The 19,847-nt window shown below is 43.2% G+C and overlaps 1 protein-coding gene across 1 annotated transcript in view; it reads right to left on the bottom strand.

The window, feature by feature from the left end:
* The window catches only part of LOC111952764 (protein piccolo-like), a 54,856-nt gene that overhangs the window by 19,829 nt on the left and 15,180 nt on the right, over positions 1 to 19,847 (bottom strand). The window contains exons 9-16 of the mRNA XM_070435023.1: positions 14,294 to 14,385; positions 9,889 to 9,964; positions 9,393 to 9,518; positions 5,152 to 5,260; positions 4,969 to 5,036; positions 4,584 to 4,837; positions 3,278 to 3,337; positions 1,841 to 1,971 (exon numbers count right to left, since the gene is read on the bottom strand). Of these exons, the coding sequence (XP_070291124.1) occupies positions 1,841 to 1,971; positions 3,278 to 3,337; positions 4,584 to 4,837; positions 4,969 to 5,036; positions 5,152 to 5,260; positions 9,393 to 9,518; positions 9,889 to 9,964; positions 14,294 to 14,385 (916 nt within the window). The remainder of the gene's footprint in view (positions 1 to 1,840; positions 1,972 to 3,277; positions 3,338 to 4,583; positions 4,838 to 4,968; positions 5,037 to 5,151; positions 5,261 to 9,392; positions 9,519 to 9,888; positions 9,965 to 14,293; positions 14,386 to 19,847) is intronic.

The raw sequence follows: 19,847 nt of genomic DNA, 5'->3' as shown, positions 1-19,847 counted from the left end.
ACCCTTCTTTGATTCGGTTCTTTATCTGTTTCTATCCCTTCCCTAATATTTTACTGTCTCTGACTTCATCTTTTTCTCTGCTCTTATTTCCCTTACTCTCTCTCTGACTGCTATCTTCCTGCTCTCCTGGCTATCCTTTCCGCTGCTCTCCTCCTTCTCTGCTGCCTATCCTCTGCTCTCTTCCTTCTCTGCGTGCTATCCTTTGCCTCTTCCTTCTCTGCTGCTATTCCTCTGCTCTTTCCTCTCTGCGCCTTCCTCTGCTCTCTTCTCTCTCGTGCTTGCTATGTCCCTCTGCTCTCCCTCTTGGCTATCCTCTGCTTCTTCTTCTCTGCTGCTATCCTTGCTCTTCCTCCTTCTCTGCTGCTATCTCTGCTGCTCTCATTCTAGAGAATATCTTAGAGTAAATATAGAATGCTTTGATACACTGACCAAATAGTGTTTCATATGAAGTTGTAGTATATGTCCATGAGTACGTTTACATGCACCAGGTTCGAATCAAGGCTGTATCACATCCGGCCGTGATTGGGAGTCCCATAGGGCGGCGCACAATTGGCCCAGCATCGTCCGGGTTTGGCCGGGGTAGGCCAMCATTGTAAATAAGAATTTGTTCTTAACTGACTTTCCGAGTTAAATAAAGGTTAATACTTTGATATTAAATTGATTAGGGAAAGGTGGAYACCTAGTCAGTTGTACAACTGAATGCATTCAACTGAAATGTGTCTTCSGCATTTAACCCAACCCCTCTGAATCAGAGAGGTGCGGGGGGCTGCCTTAATCGACATCCACAGCGCCCAGGGAACAGTGTGTTAACTGCCTTGCTCAGGGGCAGAAAAACATATATTTAACTTGTCAGCTCASGGATTTGATCCAGCAACCTTTGCGGTTACTGGCCCAACGCTCTAACCACTAGGCCATGGCAGTAGTCAGATTATGCAATAGTCATGTAAACACCTTACTCTGCTTATCTTAATCGGCGTAAGGTCAAAATCTAAGTAAACATACACCGATTAAAACACCTGGTTTTCGGAGCAATCTTGTGAATTATTATGATATGTAAACACCTTAATCGGCGTTCCAGTGGTGTATTTGTTCTGCGCGTGTGTTAGCACCAGCCGAGAGCCTCCCTCTTTAGCGTGAGTGAAGTGAATTTGAATCAACTGAATGTATGTGTCTTAGAAGTAGTTTTCACAAACAGACTTCATATGTCCCAACTCAGAATCAAATATGCTTCCCAAAAATAACTTGGTCACTGTGGTTGAACATTTATTTTGATTGCCGATTTTCAGCAGTTATCAGAGAGCCATCAGCTAGCCTGATGTAAACAGGGTTATTAGGGAAATCCTTCTTCTTGCAAAGCATGCAAACATTTGAATCAAAGTATTATATTAATCTGACTAGCCACAATAACCAGACAGGTACACGCAATATGCCAACTGAGGCCAGTTAGAAGCCATGGAGATAAGAAATGAAAGTAGCCCACAGTTGGATGTGTCACTATCATGTTTTATGAACTCCTAGGCTTCTACTTACAATCAATCGTTCGCAGAGAGCTCACAGTAAATCTAACAGATTAATAAAGGCACATCATAATAACAGTCAATACTCATTAGAGTACAGAAAGAGAGAGAGAGAGAGAGAGAGAGAGAGAGAGAGAGAGGAGAGGAGGAGAGAGATGAGAGAGAGAGAGAGAGAGAGAAGAGAGAGAGAGAGAGAGAGAGAGAGAGAGAGAGAGAGAGAAGAGAGAGAGAGAGAGAGAGAGAGAGAGAGGAGAGAGAGAGAGAGAGAGAGAAAAAAAAAGCAGTCCAGAAGGAGTAGCAAGCATTGTGAAAGTAGGCTTCACCCTCTCCCTGGTAGGAGGTAGACCTTGACAAAGGGGTCAGAGTATCTGTTGGGGTCTCTCTGAGCCAGGTTCCTGGCCTGGAGCACATGCACTATCAGATTCCCCAGGTTCCTGTCATAGCTGATTTGGAGCTGGAGGAGACCGAGCGGACAGAGAGAGACATGCAGTATGTTCAACTAGGTTCTACAGGCATGTAGACCAGTGTTTCTCAACACTGGACAACCTGATTCTGACTAATCATCAAACTCTTGACAGGTGGATCAATCAAGTGGAGGAATTGAGGAATATAAGGCACACTCCACAGACTCCAGACTGGGGGGAGTCAGTAGCAAATAGAGTAGGTGTGAGACTGGGGTTTGCCAAGGGGGTACCAAGAACCAGTCAAATTGTACCACAAATAGCATTGCAAATTGGCTTAAACTTAGATGCATTGTATTGAATAACTGTTTATTTGTAACTGCCCTCATTTATTTAAATACATCTATTTGAATATTAACATTGGGAAAATATTCACGTTAGATACAAGTTTAGTGGTAACCCCCTACAAGGAATATATACATTTTTTAAAGCTGATTTAGGTCTACTCTATTTCTACACAATTTAAAAGCTCTAAAATTATATTTGGAGAACATCAAAAAAAGAAGCAAAATTGACTTCAGCTGTTCTCACCTTGGCTGCTGTAGCTTCATTTCACCTTAGTCGATAAAGGACAAACACATCCCATACAGCAATTACACCTCGATCAGACCGACAGCGTCACTGCGTTTTGGTACACCAGAAGTACATTCATTTCCAATGGAACGCTGCGTTTGCCTTGCAGCATTACATTGCAGAGGCAGTTGCAGTGCGTTCTGTGTTCCGCATACATTGGATTTATGAAATGTATGCATCAAACTGTATGCATAGACTTGACAGAAATAGTAGCAAAAGGTGAATGTTGAACTTTTGTTGCACACATATCCACTAAAATGTTGGATTACATAATGAAAAAAGTTTGACTGCAGAATTTATTACGCAGTATTGATGCTATGAGGCTGTCGGCCTGATAGCTGGTACACACTAGCTAAACACCGGGATTAAAAATTCTAGTTGAGTTTCCTGTCAACTCAACCAGCAGTTCCTTAGCCACCTTCCTGCTCTGCTTTCCACATATCAATTGAGAGAGATTGCACTGTTCAGTGTTCCCTCACTGTAGCTATGCTCTCCATAATCCTAAAGCCAGCCAGCCAATCACAGCCTTTGCGCCCACTCCAAGGTATCCGCATGGTCCTAAAGCCAGCCAAAATGAATTGCCTGAACAAAAGCATTGTCTTTTCTCTCCAATCTGAGCCATATTGACAGCTCTCTGATCCAATAGGTGACAGTGAGAATAGGGGGGCACTAAGGGTGGCCAATCATATTTGAGGTGTAGCTGGTGCCACCCCTGAGCAGGCCTACCTGTATTTCTCCTGTTATAGGGTGAGGCTGAGGCTTTAGCACCTGCACATCCGCTGCCGACTGAAAAACAAACAAAAGCATCGATTATACACTCTGTTTATACCGATACCAGTCTCACTGATACATGTTCACACACTCTACATTAACACACACACACACACACACACACACACACACACACACACACACACACACACACACACACACACACACACAACACACACACACACACACCACACACACACACACACACACACACACACACACACACACACACACACACACACACACACACACACACACACACACACACACACACACACACTAGCATACACACTGGCCATGAGAAGCCTGCTTGTAGTGTGGCCTCTGGCTTACTAGAAGAGGATTAACAAAACCGAAAAAATCATTCTGTACAGTCAGAGAAGGTTAATTCAGTTAATTGAGATGCAGTATATTACATAATCTACCTACCATAGAAAGTAGTTAATACAATGTGTATTTACACACTCACACTGCACCACCCCATGCATGCCATCTCTCTCTCTCTCTCTCTCTCTCTCTCTCTCTCTCTCTCTCTCTCTCTCTCTCTTCTCTCTCTCTCTCTCTCTCTCTCTCTCTCTCTCTCTCTCTCTCTCTCTCTCTCTCTCTCTCTCTCTCTCTCTCTATCTCCCTATGTCACACCCTGATCTGTTCACCTGCCCTTGTGATTGTCTCCACCCCCCCACTAGGTGTCGCCCATCTTCCCCATTATCCCCTGTGTATTTATACCTGTGTTCTCTGTTTATTCGTTGCCAGTTCGTCTTTTTTGTCAAGTCAACCAGCGTTTTTGTTCTCAGCTCCTGCTTTTCCCAGTCTCTGTTTTTCTCGCGCTCCTGGTTTTGACCCTTGCCTGTCCTGACACTGAGCCCGCCTGCCTGACCACTCTGCCTGACCCTGAGCCTGCCTGCCGATCTGTACCTTTGCCCCACTGACCCCTGCCTGCCTTGACCTGTCTATTGCCTGCCCCTGTTGGATTATTAAACCATTGTTAATTCGACGTGTCCGCATATGGGTCTTAGCTTGATTCCTGATACCCTACACACATATACCATGCATGTTTCTCTATAATTAGCTAGTCATGTTTCTGTGATCCACAATGCAGCCACAGCAGTTGACCTTGACCTCTACCACACAAACGCACGTACACATGCACAGCATTTGTGAATCATTAATTATGAACTCACCAGCCATATGGCTGTAATAACATACTCTACAGGTAGCTACGGGCTCTCAATATCATAATGTACTACTATGAAGGCAGTACCTTGGCGCTGTGGCGTTGTTTCTTGTTGATGGCTGGGGAGGCAGGCTGGCCGGGGCTGGGGACGGCACTAGAGCTGGCCGATGCATTGCCTGARTGTAACAGAGCTGAGCGGTCAAGGGCAGAGAGGACCCCTACTCCTCCTGGCCCCCCCACCCCCATTCCTACCCCCATCCCAGGGGCCTGCTGTTGGGAAACCTTCTGCAGCTCTGCAGCCAGCTGCTTTGGGTCCACTCCTGGAGAAGACTGCCTGTCACCTACACACACATAGACGCACACACAGTAACATTCACAATGAAGCATTGTAAAGTTACATAAACATTATGATACATTATAACAACAAAGTGCAAAAGTCATGATGAAGCATTATAACAATGTAGCGGTGTACCAGGTTTCAGCTGGTCATGGTTCTCCAGGGCCTGGGGGCGCTCAGGGTCAGACAGCATGTTCAGGTCACTGAGAGAGACAGACAGGAAGGTCAAATGTTGTTCTCATCTAAATTAAGTGGGGATAAGAAGAGAGAGGGATGAGAAAGGATAGAGAGCGATGAGGAGTAAGATATTTGACTCACAGTCTCACACAGAGCTCAGTCTCTGCAGACGGCTGACCCATAATGCACTGCACCTCCTCGTAAGTCTTCCCCATCAGAGGAACCCCGTTCAACTCCAACACCTGCATTCCTACAGAGAGAGACAGAGAGCGAGAGAGCACTTTTCACGGCAGTAAGATAACGTAACAACACTTAACCCTTCATAATATCACGCTTATCTCTGTTTGGTTTATGTATGTTTATGACACATGATTCAAACTGCTATGGCACCACAGATCGATTCTCGATCCTGCAGTCAGGGTCTTGAGACAAGCTCAGACTACAGACACCTTGGTCTCAATGCATCTCAGAACACAAAACACAACCCAAACAAGTTTAGCTCAGGGAGAAATGTCTTACTCCTTCTCAAGAGTAGGCTCTACGTCTTTTAAAAACACCACTGCCTTTCATTTCATTGACTAGAACAGTGGTTCCCAACGTTTTTTGTTTACTGTACCGACTACTGAATTTGGTTCAGCCCGGAGTACCTAATAAGTACCCCCTTAGTGCATTTTTACCAGTAAATGTATGGTCTCATGGGTTTTCTTAAGTACCCCCTGTGGATAGGCCAAGTACCCCCAGGGGGCCCTAGTACCCCTTGTTGGGAACCACTAGACTAGAGTATATCTTTTTCAGGTTCAGGTTCACACAGCAGACAAGACTCAGAGAGCATGACAGAGTATATAGCAGTAAGAGCTGTATGATGGATATTGAAAGGGAGAAAGTGCACAGTAAACTCAAACCCATGCCAGCATCGGTGCTGTGGCTGCACTTACACAAATGAAACCTCGTCTTCAGATAAGACTTTTGCTTACGAAGTAACTCGCCAGCTGCTGTGACAACAAAAGATTTTATTAACATATCTCTCTCTCTGTATGTTAGAGAGTCAAGGCCACAGCAACATTTAGGATACGCTCTCTCTCTCTCTCTCTCCGTCTCTCATTCCCCACTCCTCATCTCTCCCTCTCTTTCTCTATTTATCTCTGTCTCTCTCTATCTCTCCTCTCTGTCTCTCATCACCCCCCCCAAACGCACACCATAAGACCACAACAACACAATGGTCCTATGACTGCTTCCATTCCTAGAAGGGTTACTGTGTAATAGGGTGGCTGGTTGCCTAGTGGTTAGAGTGTTGGGCCATCAACCGAAAGGTTGCTGCTTCGAATACTCGAGCCGACAAGGTGAAAATCTGTGCCCTTGAGCAAGACATTTAACCCTMATTTGCTCCAGGGGTGCCGGACTACAAGGCTGACCCTGTAAAACAACACATTTCACTGCACCTATCTGGTGTATGTGACAATAAAGAATGCTGAGTTGCATCCAAAGAACACCATACCTACTGTGAAGCATGGGGGTGGAAACATCATGCTTTGGGGCTGTTTTTCTGCAAAGGGACCAGGACGACTGATCCGTGTAAAGGAAAGAATGAATGGGGCCATGTATCATGAGATTTTGAGTGAAAACCTCCTTCCATCAGCAAGGGCATTGAAGATGAAACGTGGCTGGGTCTTTCAGCATGACAATGATCCCAAACACACCGCCCGGGCAACGAAGGAGTGGCTTCGTAAGAAGCATTTCAAGGTCCTGGAGTGGCCTAGCCAGTCTCCAGATCTTTGGCGGATGGTGAAAGTCCGTGTTGCCCAGCAACAGCCCCAAAACATCACTGCTCTAGAGGAGATCTGAATGGAGGAATGGGCCAAAATACCAGCAACAGTGTGTGAAAACCTTGTGAAGACTTACAGAAAACGTTTGACCTCTGTCATTGCCAACAAAGGGTATATAACAAAGTATTGAGATAAACTTTTGTTATTGACCAAATACTTATTTTCCACCATCCTTTGCAAATAAATTCATTAAAAATCCTACAATGTGATTTTCTGGATTTTTTTTTCTCATTTTGTCTGTCATAGTTGAAGTGTACCAATGATGAAAATTACAGGCCTCTCTCATCTTTTTAAGTGGGAGAACTTGCACAATTGGTGGCTGACTAAATACTTTTTTGCCCCACTGTATTAAGAAGGAAAGACACAAATTCCACAAATTAACTTTTAACAAGGCACACCTGTTAATTGAAATGCATTCCACCTCATGAAGCTGGTTGAGAGAATGCCAAGAGTGTGCAAAGCTGTCATGAATTCAAAGGGTGGCTACTTTGAAGAAACTAAAATCTAAAATATATTTTGATTTGTTTAACACCTTTTTGGTTACTACATGATTCCATATGTGTTATTTCATAATTTTGATGTCTTCACTATTATTCTACAATGTAGAAAATAGTAAAAATAAAGAAAATAAAGAATGAGTAGGTGTGTCCAAACTTTTGACTGGTACTGTATATATTAGAGAAACACAAACACCTAAACATTCTGTCAAAATTACAATACACTGAGATACCTACTCTAGCTACATAATCATTTCCACAATCTGTATAAAGCTTAATATAATTATAAACTGCAGGGGATTTTAGGGAGATGGCATATGCAGAGAGAGAAAGTGTATGTGTGTATTTGTCCTTCAAACTCCTCTCTCAGAAAAGTCAAGGCTGTCCCATGTCGCAAGTGTCACCGCCAGGGTGTGACGTCACAGCGTCTGAACTGAGTAGGATAGCAAGAGGGAGTAGATGAACACTATCTCATCCCCAGAAACATCCCTAACTGCAGAGTGGATTACACTATAGAACTATAAAGAACCAGGCTTTCCTTCTGGTTTAACCCAAGAGGGCTGGATGCAGAGACACGTCCCACATGTGACAGTAAATCCCTGAAATATAGCAGTAGGAGAAAGCTAATGTCCTACACATTGTTCAGGATGTCTGGTAATTACAGTGGTGTGTTCTGAAGTCTCTTCTACTTTGTTATATTCTGCCTGTAGCCTGTACTAATCTATGTGCTTCAGAAAGGAGGGTTTTACAGTAATATGATGAACGGAAGCAGAAAGAGGGGGAGGGTGCTAAATACTGTGTGTGTGTGTGTTTCAGTGTGTGTATGCGTGTGTGTGTGTGTACAGGACTCTGAACAGCTTCTACCCCCAAGTCATTAAAATGCTAAATAGTTAGTTAAATAGTTAACCAAATAGCTTCCTGGACTATCTGTATTGACCCTTTTTTGACTCATCACATACGCTGCTGCTTCTGTTGATTATCATTCACTTTATTCCTAGTTATATGTACATAGTGTAGCTACCTCAATTACCTCGTACCCATGCACATCGACTCGGTACTGGTACCCCGTGTATATAGCCAAGTTATCGTTACTAATTGTGTATTTTTATTATTACGTGTTTTACTTTTCTATTCTTTTTGTATTTTCTTTCTCTCTACATTGTTGGGAAGGGCCCGTAAGTAAGCATTTCACTGTTAGTCTACACTTGTTGTTTACGAAGCATGTGACAAATGCAATTTGATTTGGTGTGTGTGTCAGTGTTTGTGTGAACATGTATGTTTGTCAGAGAGAGAAAGAGAGACAGAGAGAGAGAGAGACAGAAAGAGAGATAGATTGAGAGAGAGGGAGACAGAGAGAGAAACAGAGATAGATTGAGAGAGAGGGAGACAGAGAGAGAAAGGGATAGAGATAAAGGGAGAGAGTTTGAATGACTGTGTGTGTGCTAAATACAGCATAATGGCTAGTCTTTGTGGCATTGCAAAGGGGCAGAGTGCAAAGAGACAGAACTTTTTTTCTGATGTCTCAGAGAATGAGACATGACAGACACACACGCAAACACAAACATACTGTACACACACAAACACCCTCTCATCTCTCTATGGTGCTCAGAGAGCTTGGCAAAGACATTCACAGTGAGCTGACAGTGGCCTGAAATGATTAATATAATAATAGATTTCTGCTTAAACCAGTAGCTAATCTGCTCTGAGCTGAAATCTGACATTGAGAAGTCTATCTCGTCCAGAACACGTGTGAAATAATCAATATACCTCATCCAGCTTAACTCAGACAAATTGAAATGCATACAACATGCGCTTATGAGTTATGATATTGCTGTATAAGAATGTTAATCATAGTTTTTTTTCCAAATGTCACTTTCATTTTCTTTCCGCACGGATTAAAATCCCACTATAATGACGATCCCATCGGCTATAGCCCACAGTATTTTCTCAACCTTAAATCAGACTGTGTCCCTGTATGAACAGACATGACTAATCTCTTGTTCGCTCCTCCTTCTCTTGCTCCATTTATACCTTACACAAGTACATGTGCACAAACACTTACCTTCCACCACTTTCCCTGTCTGTTCAGCCACTCCCCCGAGCGTAACCTTGGCAATGTAAGCTCCTATCTCACCACGACTCCCAGGAATCTCTTTCCCTCCCACCACACGAATCCCCAGGCCATTCCCTGCAGGGAACACACATATGTGCACAATTGTTCAAAAGTTTGGGGTCACTTAGAAATGTCCTTGTTTTTGAAAGAAAAGCACATTTTTTGTCCATTGAAATAACATCAAATTGATCAGAAATACAGTGTARACATTGTTAACAGTGTAAATTAATATTGTAGCTGGAAACAGCAGATATTTAATGGAATATCTACATAGGTGTACAGAGGCCCATTATCAGCAACCATCACTCCTGTGTTCCAATGACACGTTGTGATAGCTAATCCAAGTTTATCATATTAAAAGGCTAATTGATCATCAAAAAACACTTTTGCAATTATGTTAGCACAACTGAAAACTGTTGAGAATGTTTACTGTGTTCTGCTCTACCTGAGACACTGGTGTCCTTGGGGTCCCTCTGTAGTTTGAGCCGGGTGTGAGGGAACACATAGGGAATCAGCTTAATCTGGGGGAGGCACACAGTGCATGGAGTATTTGTATTTTTTTTGCCAAGGCAGCAGCTACTCTTCCTGGGGTCCAAACACATTAAGGCACTTACATTACATGTGAAGCAAAAGATAAAACAGTACATCATATAACATTATTACACCGCTACACATCCACAATACAAAATGTATAATACCACCATTCAACAATATTACAATGTACGTGTGTGTAGAGTGCGTATGCTAGTGCTTGTGTGCGTATGTGTGTCTGTACCTGTGTGTTTGTCTCTTCACAGCCCCTGTTGTTCCATAAGGTGTATTTTTACTAGTTTTTTAAATCGGATTCTACTTGATTCAGTTACCTGATGTGGAATAGAGTTCCATGTAGTCATGGCTCTATGTAGTACTTTGCACCTCCCATAGTCTGTTCTGGACTTGGAGATTATGAAGAGATCTCTGGTGGCATGTCTTGTGAGTTATGCATGAGTTTCTGAGCTGTGTGCTAGTAGTTTAAACAAACAGCTCAGTACATTCAGTTTATCAACACTTCTTACAAAAACAAGTAGTGATGAAGTCAATCTCTCCTCCACTTTGAGCCAGGAGAGATTGACATGCATATTATTGACATGCATACCCGAGTACTTTTAAGGGCCAGCTAGAGCTGTGCTCTATTTGGCACCTGACCACATTACTGAACAGTAGGTGCGACAAAACTAGGGCCCGTAGGACCTGCTTGTTAAGAAGGGAGAGCAGCGCTTTATTATGGGCAGACTTCTCCCCATCTTAGCTACTGTTATATCAGTATGTTTTGACSAAGACAGTTCACAATCCAGGGTTACTCCAAGCAGTTTAATCACCTCAACTTATTATTCAATAGTTGTGGTTTAGGGTTTAGTGGATGATTTGTCCCAAATATAATGCTTTTAGTTTTTTTTAAATATTTTGGACTAACTTATTCCTTGCCATCCATTCTGAAACTAACTGCAACTCTTTGTTAAGTGTTGCAGTAATTTCAGTCGCTGTAGTAGCTGACGTGTATAGCATTGAGACACACATGGACACACTGGCTTTACTCAAAGCCAGTGTATGTCGTTAGTAAACATTGAAAAAAGTAAGGGGCCTAAACAGCTGCCCTGGGAAATTCCTGATTCTACCTGGATTATGTTGGAGGGGCTTCCATTAAAGAACCCCATCTGTGTTCTGTTAGACAGGTAACTCTTTATCCACAATAAAGCAGGGGGTGTAAAGCCATAACACATACATTTTTCCAACAGCAGAAAATGAACAAGAATGTCAAAAGCCACACTAAAGTCTAACAAAACAGCCCCCACAATATTTTTAGCATCATTTTCTCTCAGCCAATCATCAGTCATTTGTGTAAGTGCTGTGGTTGCTGAATGTCCTTCCCTATAAGCGTGCTGAAAGTCTGTTGTCAATTCGTTTACTGTAAAATAACATTGTATCTGGTCGTACACAATTTTTTTCAAAAAGTTTACTAAGGTTTGGTAACAGGCTGATTGGTCGGCTATTTGTGACCCGTTTCAGGAAACTAGGCGTATGTCGCAAGTCACGACTTCACAGGAGAGGCATTTGAACGTTTATTTTATTTTTAATAAATTTTTTGGTAGAAATGCCTTCTGGAACATTTGAACTTTCATGTGCCTTAATAACAAACTTGTATGCCATCTGTAAATATGAAATACATAGTTAAATTACAAACCTAGTTGGTTTAACCACAGAAAAAGMCAGGAACCTTTCCGCTAGCCATGATTGACTGAAATATTGAATGGGCTGGACATGCCGAGAGATGAGTTCGGATTGGTCTGCCCTGTAGCATCTTCTGTCTATAAAATGAGCTGCTCGTTATGTGTAGATAATCCTTTCTACTGCAGTTTTTTCAAAATATATAATGTTAGCCATGGAGAACTGCAAATGTGTTGCTACTGCTCTCTACCAGAGTGACTTGACACGAGGATATCGAGGTCATTCTTATTATCTAAACTTGAGAGGTGAATTGATGTTATGCAAAGTTGTAATGTCTTCTCAATTTTGTAGTTTTTTCCTGTTTTACAGCTTCGATGCTCTGGAGTCTGGTGTTGTTGTCGCCAAGGAGCGTTAGTACTCAGTCGGGACCAGGTTTCAGCTGCTGCGCAAAGCTAACATCTTTCCTCCCATAGATGGTCTGCCTGTACCAGCAGCACCTGGACTGGACACAGCTAGACAAACTTATCTTTTTGAAAAGAACAGGGAGTTTTGCGAGGAAGAGGCTATGGACATCACATGCCCTGCACCAAAGTCAAGGGCAGAACAGAAACAGGCTCCCGGAATATAGATTCCCTTGTTCATGCGTGGTTCGGACGGACCAGTTAATCACTGGGGGCGAGATCCCAGCCATCAGCACTATCTGCAGTGCCTCTAGTCACATATCCTGCTGCTCAGCCACTTTACCCCTGATTGATGGCATATACCTACCTCATCTTTCACTGATATCCTTATTGATATTGTTCTTGAACATAATGTATATTATTTTGTTCTTTCTCTACTGTCATTGACACTTGTTCTTTTTTTCTTAATATTTATTTTACTATCTATTTTTGATATTGCTACTATACAAGTAACCACTTCGCTGTACCGTTTACACCTTCTGTAGAGTCCCATACACTTGGTAAGATGTGGCTGGGGGTTATAGCATTTCTTTCACATGACCCATCAATTTAGACAAGTGTGTCTGGGTAAGCGTCATCGAATATTTATATTATATTTGGACACTTTCTGTTTACCTGGAATTTTTACTTATTGTTGGCTACAACTTTTACCACTTTTTGTCTAAATCTTTACTACACTACTCACTGTTTAGCACATGACCTCACATGTGAATCCTTAAAGAGATGGGTGGGGCTGGCTTAAAAGGGTGTGAACAATTCTGAATGGGTGTAGACAAAGAAAAGCTCTCCAGTAGGTGTACCAAAAYATTCAAGGGCCATTTTCTCAAAAGTTTATAAACTGTCAAAGCAGAAGTACTTTCGCACTGTTCCTCAAATGCAGTGTATGATATACCATTGTGTAGCTCTGTATCTCTGCTTTTAACCAACGTAAAAAACACAATTTCAAATTTTGATACATAAGACCGAATCAAGGCGGTCATCACATTTGAGCCAGTAAAGGGGGCTTTACTATTCTTGGGTATCGGAATTACTTTTGCTTCCCTCCTGGCCAGAGGGCATACCCTTTCAGTAGGCTTAAATTGATGATATGGCAAATAGGAGTGGCAATATCGTCCGCTATTATCCTCAGTAATTTTCCATCTAGGTTGTCAGACCCTGATGGCTTGTCATTGTTGATAGACAACAATAATGTTTTCACCTCCTCCACACTCACATTACAGAATTCAAAAGTACAATGCCTTTCTTTCATAATTTGKTCAGATATACTTTGATGTGTAGTGTCAGCGTTTGTTGCTGGCATGTCATGCCTACGTGTACTAATCTTGCCAATGAAAACATCATTAAAGTAGTTGGCAATATCAGTGGGTTTTGTGATGAATCAGAGCCATCTGATTCAATGARTAATGGAGCCGAGTTTAACTTTTTTCCCCAAAATTTCATTTAAGGTGCTCCAAAGCTTATTACTGGCATTCTTTGAATGATTTATTTTTGTTTCATAGTATTGTTTATTTTTATTTTTATTTAGTTTATTCACATGATTTCTCAATTTGCAGTACATATGCCAATCGGTTGTGCTGCCAGACGTATTTGCCATACCTTTTGTCTCATCCCTCTCAACCATAACATTTTTCAATTTCTCATCAATCCAAGGCGATTCAACAGTTTTAACAGTCATTTTCTTAATGGGTGCGTGGTTATTAGTAACTGGAATAAGCAATTTCATAAATGTGTCAAGTGCAGCGTCTGGTTGCTCCTCATTACAAACCACAGACCAGCAAATATTATTTACATCATCAACATAAAACTCCCTATACAACTTATTGTATGACCTCTTCTACACTATATTAGTCCCAGCCTTTGGAACTTTGGTTTTCCTAGATATGGCTACTATATTGTAATCGCTACATCCTATGGATTTGGATACTGCTTTAAAGCACATTTTTGCAACATTAGTCAAATCAATACATGGCGATGATTTCATTCCTGTGCTGTTTGTAACTAACCTGGTAGATTGACTGTAACCAGCGACCTTGCTGGTTACAGTTTGAGTACAACTCTGCTAAAGACAACATGAACAAAACAGGCACTATCAATGTATATTTAATGAGGGGGAAGATGGATATAGCAGTTTATTTATTAAATATAGTTCACTAATTTAGACTTATCCTATCCAGCTCCTCTCACCTGTCTCCTGTCCAGAGGCTGTCCATTTTCCTGATGTTGTCTCTCTGCAGGCTTATCAAACCAGTCAGTGTCCTCCCTCCTCAGGTGGTACGCTACACAGGGACAAAGACGGGGCAGGGGGACACAGGGGTGGAGGGGACAGAGACACAGACAGAGAGGGGATACTCAATTGTCAAACACAATATTAGCAGTATGGATGCCCAACTCCAAATCAACCACTAGCCTCCAGCCACGGACCATATATGCACTTAATGTAGATCTAAAGGTATTTGCAATATTTTAATAACTCCAAATCACTCTCTGGTAGGCTTGGCGGAGTCTACGTGATGTGGATGATCAGATCTACGCAAGTGTCTTGGGGTGGGAGCTAGATGGCAATGTGAAATTGGGTATAAGTTGCACCCCCTTACAATACTTTACAAACACATCCTTTGCTCCATGTTTACTGCTCGTAAGTGATCAGTGATCAGAGCTGTCTGGAGAGGTGAAGGCAGCATGGTAGATAACCAGCTACTGTCCCATCCCCAGTACTATCAGATCAGTGAACATTTAAGAGACTGGATGGGGATGGATATATTTGAACTAGGTATGTCATGTGCACATTGGCATGCAGAGGTCCTCGGTGTGTGTGTGTGCGTGTGTGTGTGTTTGTATGTGTGTGTGTGTGCGTGTGTGTGTGTGTATATGTGTGTGCAGATTAACAGGTCATGCATAGAGAGAGTGAAACATCTCCACAGTGGGTCAGGGACACAGTAAACAGACTTTAGGTGGAAGTGGAGGAGTGTCTTCCACAGTCACAGTACAGTTCCCTTTGCCCTGAGACAGTGAGGTAGTACATGGTGTTATTAGGGTGATCCAACAGCATGATCAGAGTTACATCTATAATTGTGTGAGAGACCCTCAACACATACTTACCTAGTATTCAGACATACCACTGTTGTGGTAACACATGTATGTAATGCAAATGTGAGCCGTATCTGAGCGACCTTGCAATAGTGCATGAACATGAATTCCAGAAATGGCATTGATATACACTATATATACAAAAGTATATGGACACCCCTTCAAATTTGTGGATTTGGCTGTTTCGAGCACACAGCCATGCAATCGCCATAGACAAACATTGGCAGTAGAATGGCCTTACTGAAGAGCTCAGTGGCTTTCAATGTGGCACCGTCATAGGATGCCACCTTTCTAACAAGTCAGTTCGTAAAATTTCTCCTCTGCTAAAGCTGCCCCAGTCAACTGTAAGTGCTGATATTGTTAAGTGGAAACGTCTAGGAGCAACAACGGCTCAGCCGCGAAGTCATAGTCCACTCAAGCTCACAGAATGAGTGCTGAAGCACGTAGCGCGTAAAACTCGTCTGTCTGCAGTTGCAACACACACTACCAAGTTCCAAACTGCCATTGGAAGCAACGTCAGCACAAGAACTGTTCTTCGGGAGCTTCATGAAATGGGTTTCCATGGCTGAGCAGCCGCACACAAGCCTAAGATCACCATGCGCAATGCCAAGCGTCTCCTCGAGTGGTGTAAACCTCACTGTTGTTGGACTCTGGAGCATTGGAAACGCGTTCTCTGGAGCGATGAATCATATTTCACCATCTGGCATTCCGATAGACACATCTGGGTTTAGCAGATGCCAGGAGAACGCTACCTGCCCCAATGCATAGTGCCAACTGTAAAGTTTGGTGGAGAAGGAATAAYGGTCTGGGGCTGTTTTTCATTGTTCGGGCTAGGCCCCTTAGTTCCAACGAAGATAAATCTTAACGCTACAGCATACAATCATATTCCAGACAATTCTGTGAACTTTGTGGCAACAGTTTGGGGAAGACCCTTTCCTGTTTCAGCATGACAATGCACCCGTGCACAAAGCGAGGTCCATACATAAATGGTTTGTCGAGATCGGTGTGGAAGAACTTGACWGGTCTGCACAGAGCCCTGACCTCAACCCCATTGAACAGTTTTGGGATGAATTGGAATGCCGATTGCAAGCCAGGCCTAATCGCCTAATTGCTATTTTGTTTGTTTTTTCTCATTGTTTGTAACACATTTTTCATGATGTTGCTGTTACCGTCTCTTTTGACCGAAAAGAGCTTCTGGACATCAAAACAACGATTACTCACCTCGAACTGGACAATTTTTWTTWATTTAATGAGTCTGACGAGAAGAATATACTGCTTTGTCGAGACAAGGCCCAAATACCGTCATCCGCATGAAGAAAATATGGAGAAAAAGGGGAAGGAGAGCGGGGTGCCTTAAAATAATTAGTCGAGTAGGTAAACCACCACAACCCTCCGTATTATTGGCCAATGTGCAATCATTGGAAAACAAATTAGACGATCTACGATTAAGACTATCCTGCCAGCGGGACATTAAAAACTGTAATACCTTATCTTTCACCGAGATGTGGCTAAATGACGACACGGATAATATTGTGCTGGCTGGCTTCTCCATGCATCGGCAGGACAGAGGAGATATGTCTGGTAAGACGAGGGGTGGGGGGGGGTGTGTCTATTTGTCAATAATTGCTGATGCGTGATGTCTAATATTAAAGAAGCCTTGAGGTATTGCTCACCTGAGGTAGAATACCTTATGATAAGCTGTAGACCACACTATCTACCAAGAGAGTTCTCATCTATATTATTCGCAGCCGTCTATTTACCAMCACAAACCGATGCTGGCACTAAGACCGCACTCAACGAGCTGTAAGAGGCCATAAGCAAACAAGAAAATGMTCAGCCAGAAGCAGAGCTCCTAGTGGCCGGGGACTTTAATGCAGGCAAACTTAAATCCATTTTACCTAATTTCTACCAGCATGTCACATGTGCAACCAGAGGAGAAAAAAAACTCTAGACCACCTTTACTCCACACACAGAGACGTATACRAAGCTCACCCTCGCCCTCCATTGAACAAATCTGACCATAATTCTATCCTCCTGATTCCTGCTTACAAGCAAAAACTAAAGCAGGAAGTACCAGTGACTCGCTCAATACGGAAGTATTCAGATGACAAGGATGCTACGCTGCAGAACTATTTTGCTAGCACAGACTGGAATATGTCCAATGGCATTGAGGAGTATACCACCTCAGTCACTGGCTTCATCAATAAGTGCATCGACGACGTCGACCCCACAGTGACCGTACGTACATATCCCAACCAGAAACCATGTATTACAGGCAACATCCGCAACGAGCTAAAGGCTAGAGCTGCCGCTTTCAAGGAGCGGGACACTAATCCAAACGCTTATAAGAAATCCCGCTATGACTTCAGACGAACCGTCAAACAGGCAAAGCATCAATACAGGACTAAGGTTGAATTCTACTACACTCGTCGGATGTGGCAGGGCTTGAAAACGATTATGGACTACAAAGGGAAACCCAGCCGTAAGCTGCCCAGTGACGCGAGCCTATGAGATGAGCTAAATGCCTTTTATGCTAGCTTCGCGGCAAGCAACACTGAAGCATGCATGAGAGCACCAGCTGTTCCGGACGACTGTGTGATCACGCTCTCCATAGCCGATGTGAGCAAGGCCTTTAAACAGGTCAACATTCACAAAGCCGCGGGGCCAGATGGATTACCAGGACCTGTACTTAAACGGACGAACTGGCAAGCGTTTTCACTGACATTTTCAACCTCTCCCTGACCAAGTCTGTAACACCYWCAGGTTTCAAACAGACCACCATAGTCCCTGTGCCCAAGAAAGGCGGGCCGCCCCCAGGTAGTAAGGGTAGGCAACAACACATCTGCCACACTGATCCTCAACACTGGGGCCCCTCAGGGGTGCGTGCTTAGTCCCCTCCTGTACTCCCTGTTCACCCCACGACTGCGTGGCCAAGCACGACTYCAACAACATCATTAAGTTTGCTGACGACATAACAGTGGTAGGCCTGATCACCGTCATTGATGAGACAGCCTATAGGGAGGTCAGAGACCTGGCAGTGTGGTGCCAGGACAACAACCTCTCCCTCAACGTGAGCAAGACAAATGAGCTGATCTTAGATTATAGGAAAAGGAGGGTCGAACAGGCCCCCATTAACATCGACGGGGCCGAAGTGGAGCGGTTTGAGAGTTTCATGTTCCTTGGTGTCCACTTCACCAACGAACTATCATGGTCCAAACACACCAAGACAGTTGTGAAGAGGGCATGACAACACCTTTTTCCTCTCAGGAGACTGAAAAGATTTGTCATGGGTCCCCAGATCCTCAGAACGTTCAACATCTGCACCATCGAGAGCATCCTGACAGGTTACATCACCACCTGGTAGGCCAACTGCTCGGCATCTGACGGTAAGGCGCTACAGAGGGTAGTGCGTACGGCCCAGTAAATCACTGGGGCCAAGCTTCCTGACATCCAGGACCCATATACTAGGTGTTGTCAGAGGAAGTGTCACGCCCTGATCTTAGAGAGCCTTTTTATGTCTCTATTTGGTTTCGTCAGGGTGTGATTTGGGGTGGGGATTCTATGTTTTTCTTTTCTATGATTTTGTATTTCTATGTTTTGGCCAGGTATGGTTCTCAATCAGGGACAGCTGTCTATCGTTGTCTCTGAATGGGAACCATACTTAGGTAGCCCTTTCCCTCCTTTCTTTGTGGGAAGTTAACTTTGTTTGTGGCACATACCCTTAAGCTTCACGGTTGTTTTGTGTTGTTTATTGTTTTTTTTGGCGTCATTTCTAATAAAAAGGAATATGTACGCTCACCACGCTGCGCTTTGGTCCAGTTTTTTTAACGGCAGTGACAGGAAGGCCCAAAAAATGTCAAAGACTCCAGTCACCCAAGTCATAGATTGTTCTCTCTGCTACCGCACGACAAGCGGTACAGGAGCGCCAAGTCTAGGACCAAAAGGCTCCTTAACAGCTTCTACCCCAATCCATTAGACTGCTGAACAATTAATCAAATGGCCTCCCAGACTGTTTACATTGATACCCCCCTTTGTTTTTACACTCCTGCCACTCCCTGTTTATTATCTATGCATAGTCACTTTACAAATTACCTCGACTAGCCTGTACCCCCGCATATTGACTCGGTACCGGTACCCCCTGTATATAGTCTTGCTATTGTTATGTAATTATTTTACATTATTTACTTTTGTTCATTTAGTAAATCTTTTCTTAACTCTATTTCTTGAACTGCATTGTTGGTTAAGGGCTTGTCAGGAAGCATTTCACTGTAAGGTCTACACATGTTCTATTCGGCGCATGTGACAAATACAATTTGATTTGATTTGATCAGTGCACAACCTCACTAATGCTTTTGTGGCTGAATGGAAGCAAGTCCTCGCAGCAATGTTCCAACATCTAGTGCTTCTACACCTGCATTGCTTGCTGTTTGGGGTCTTAGGCTGGGTTTCTGTACAGCACTTTGAGACATCAGCTGATGTAAGAAGGGCTATATAAATACATTTGATTTGATTTGATTTAGTGGAAAGCCTTCCCAGAAGAGTGGAGGCTGTTATAGCCGGAAAGGGGGGACCAAGTCCACATTAATGCCCATGATTTTGGATTAGATTGTCAACGAGTAGGTGTCCACATACTTTTGATTAGGTAGTGTAT

This window comes from Salvelinus sp. IW2-2015, linkage group LG26 (genome assembly GCF_002910315.2).
Source record: "Salvelinus sp. IW2-2015 linkage group LG26, ASM291031v2, whole genome shotgun sequence".
Classification (NCBI taxonomy): Eukaryota; Metazoa; Chordata; class Actinopteri; order Salmoniformes; family Salmonidae; genus Salvelinus; species Salvelinus sp. IW2-2015.
This window is presented reverse-complemented; position numbering and strand designations above follow the sequence as displayed.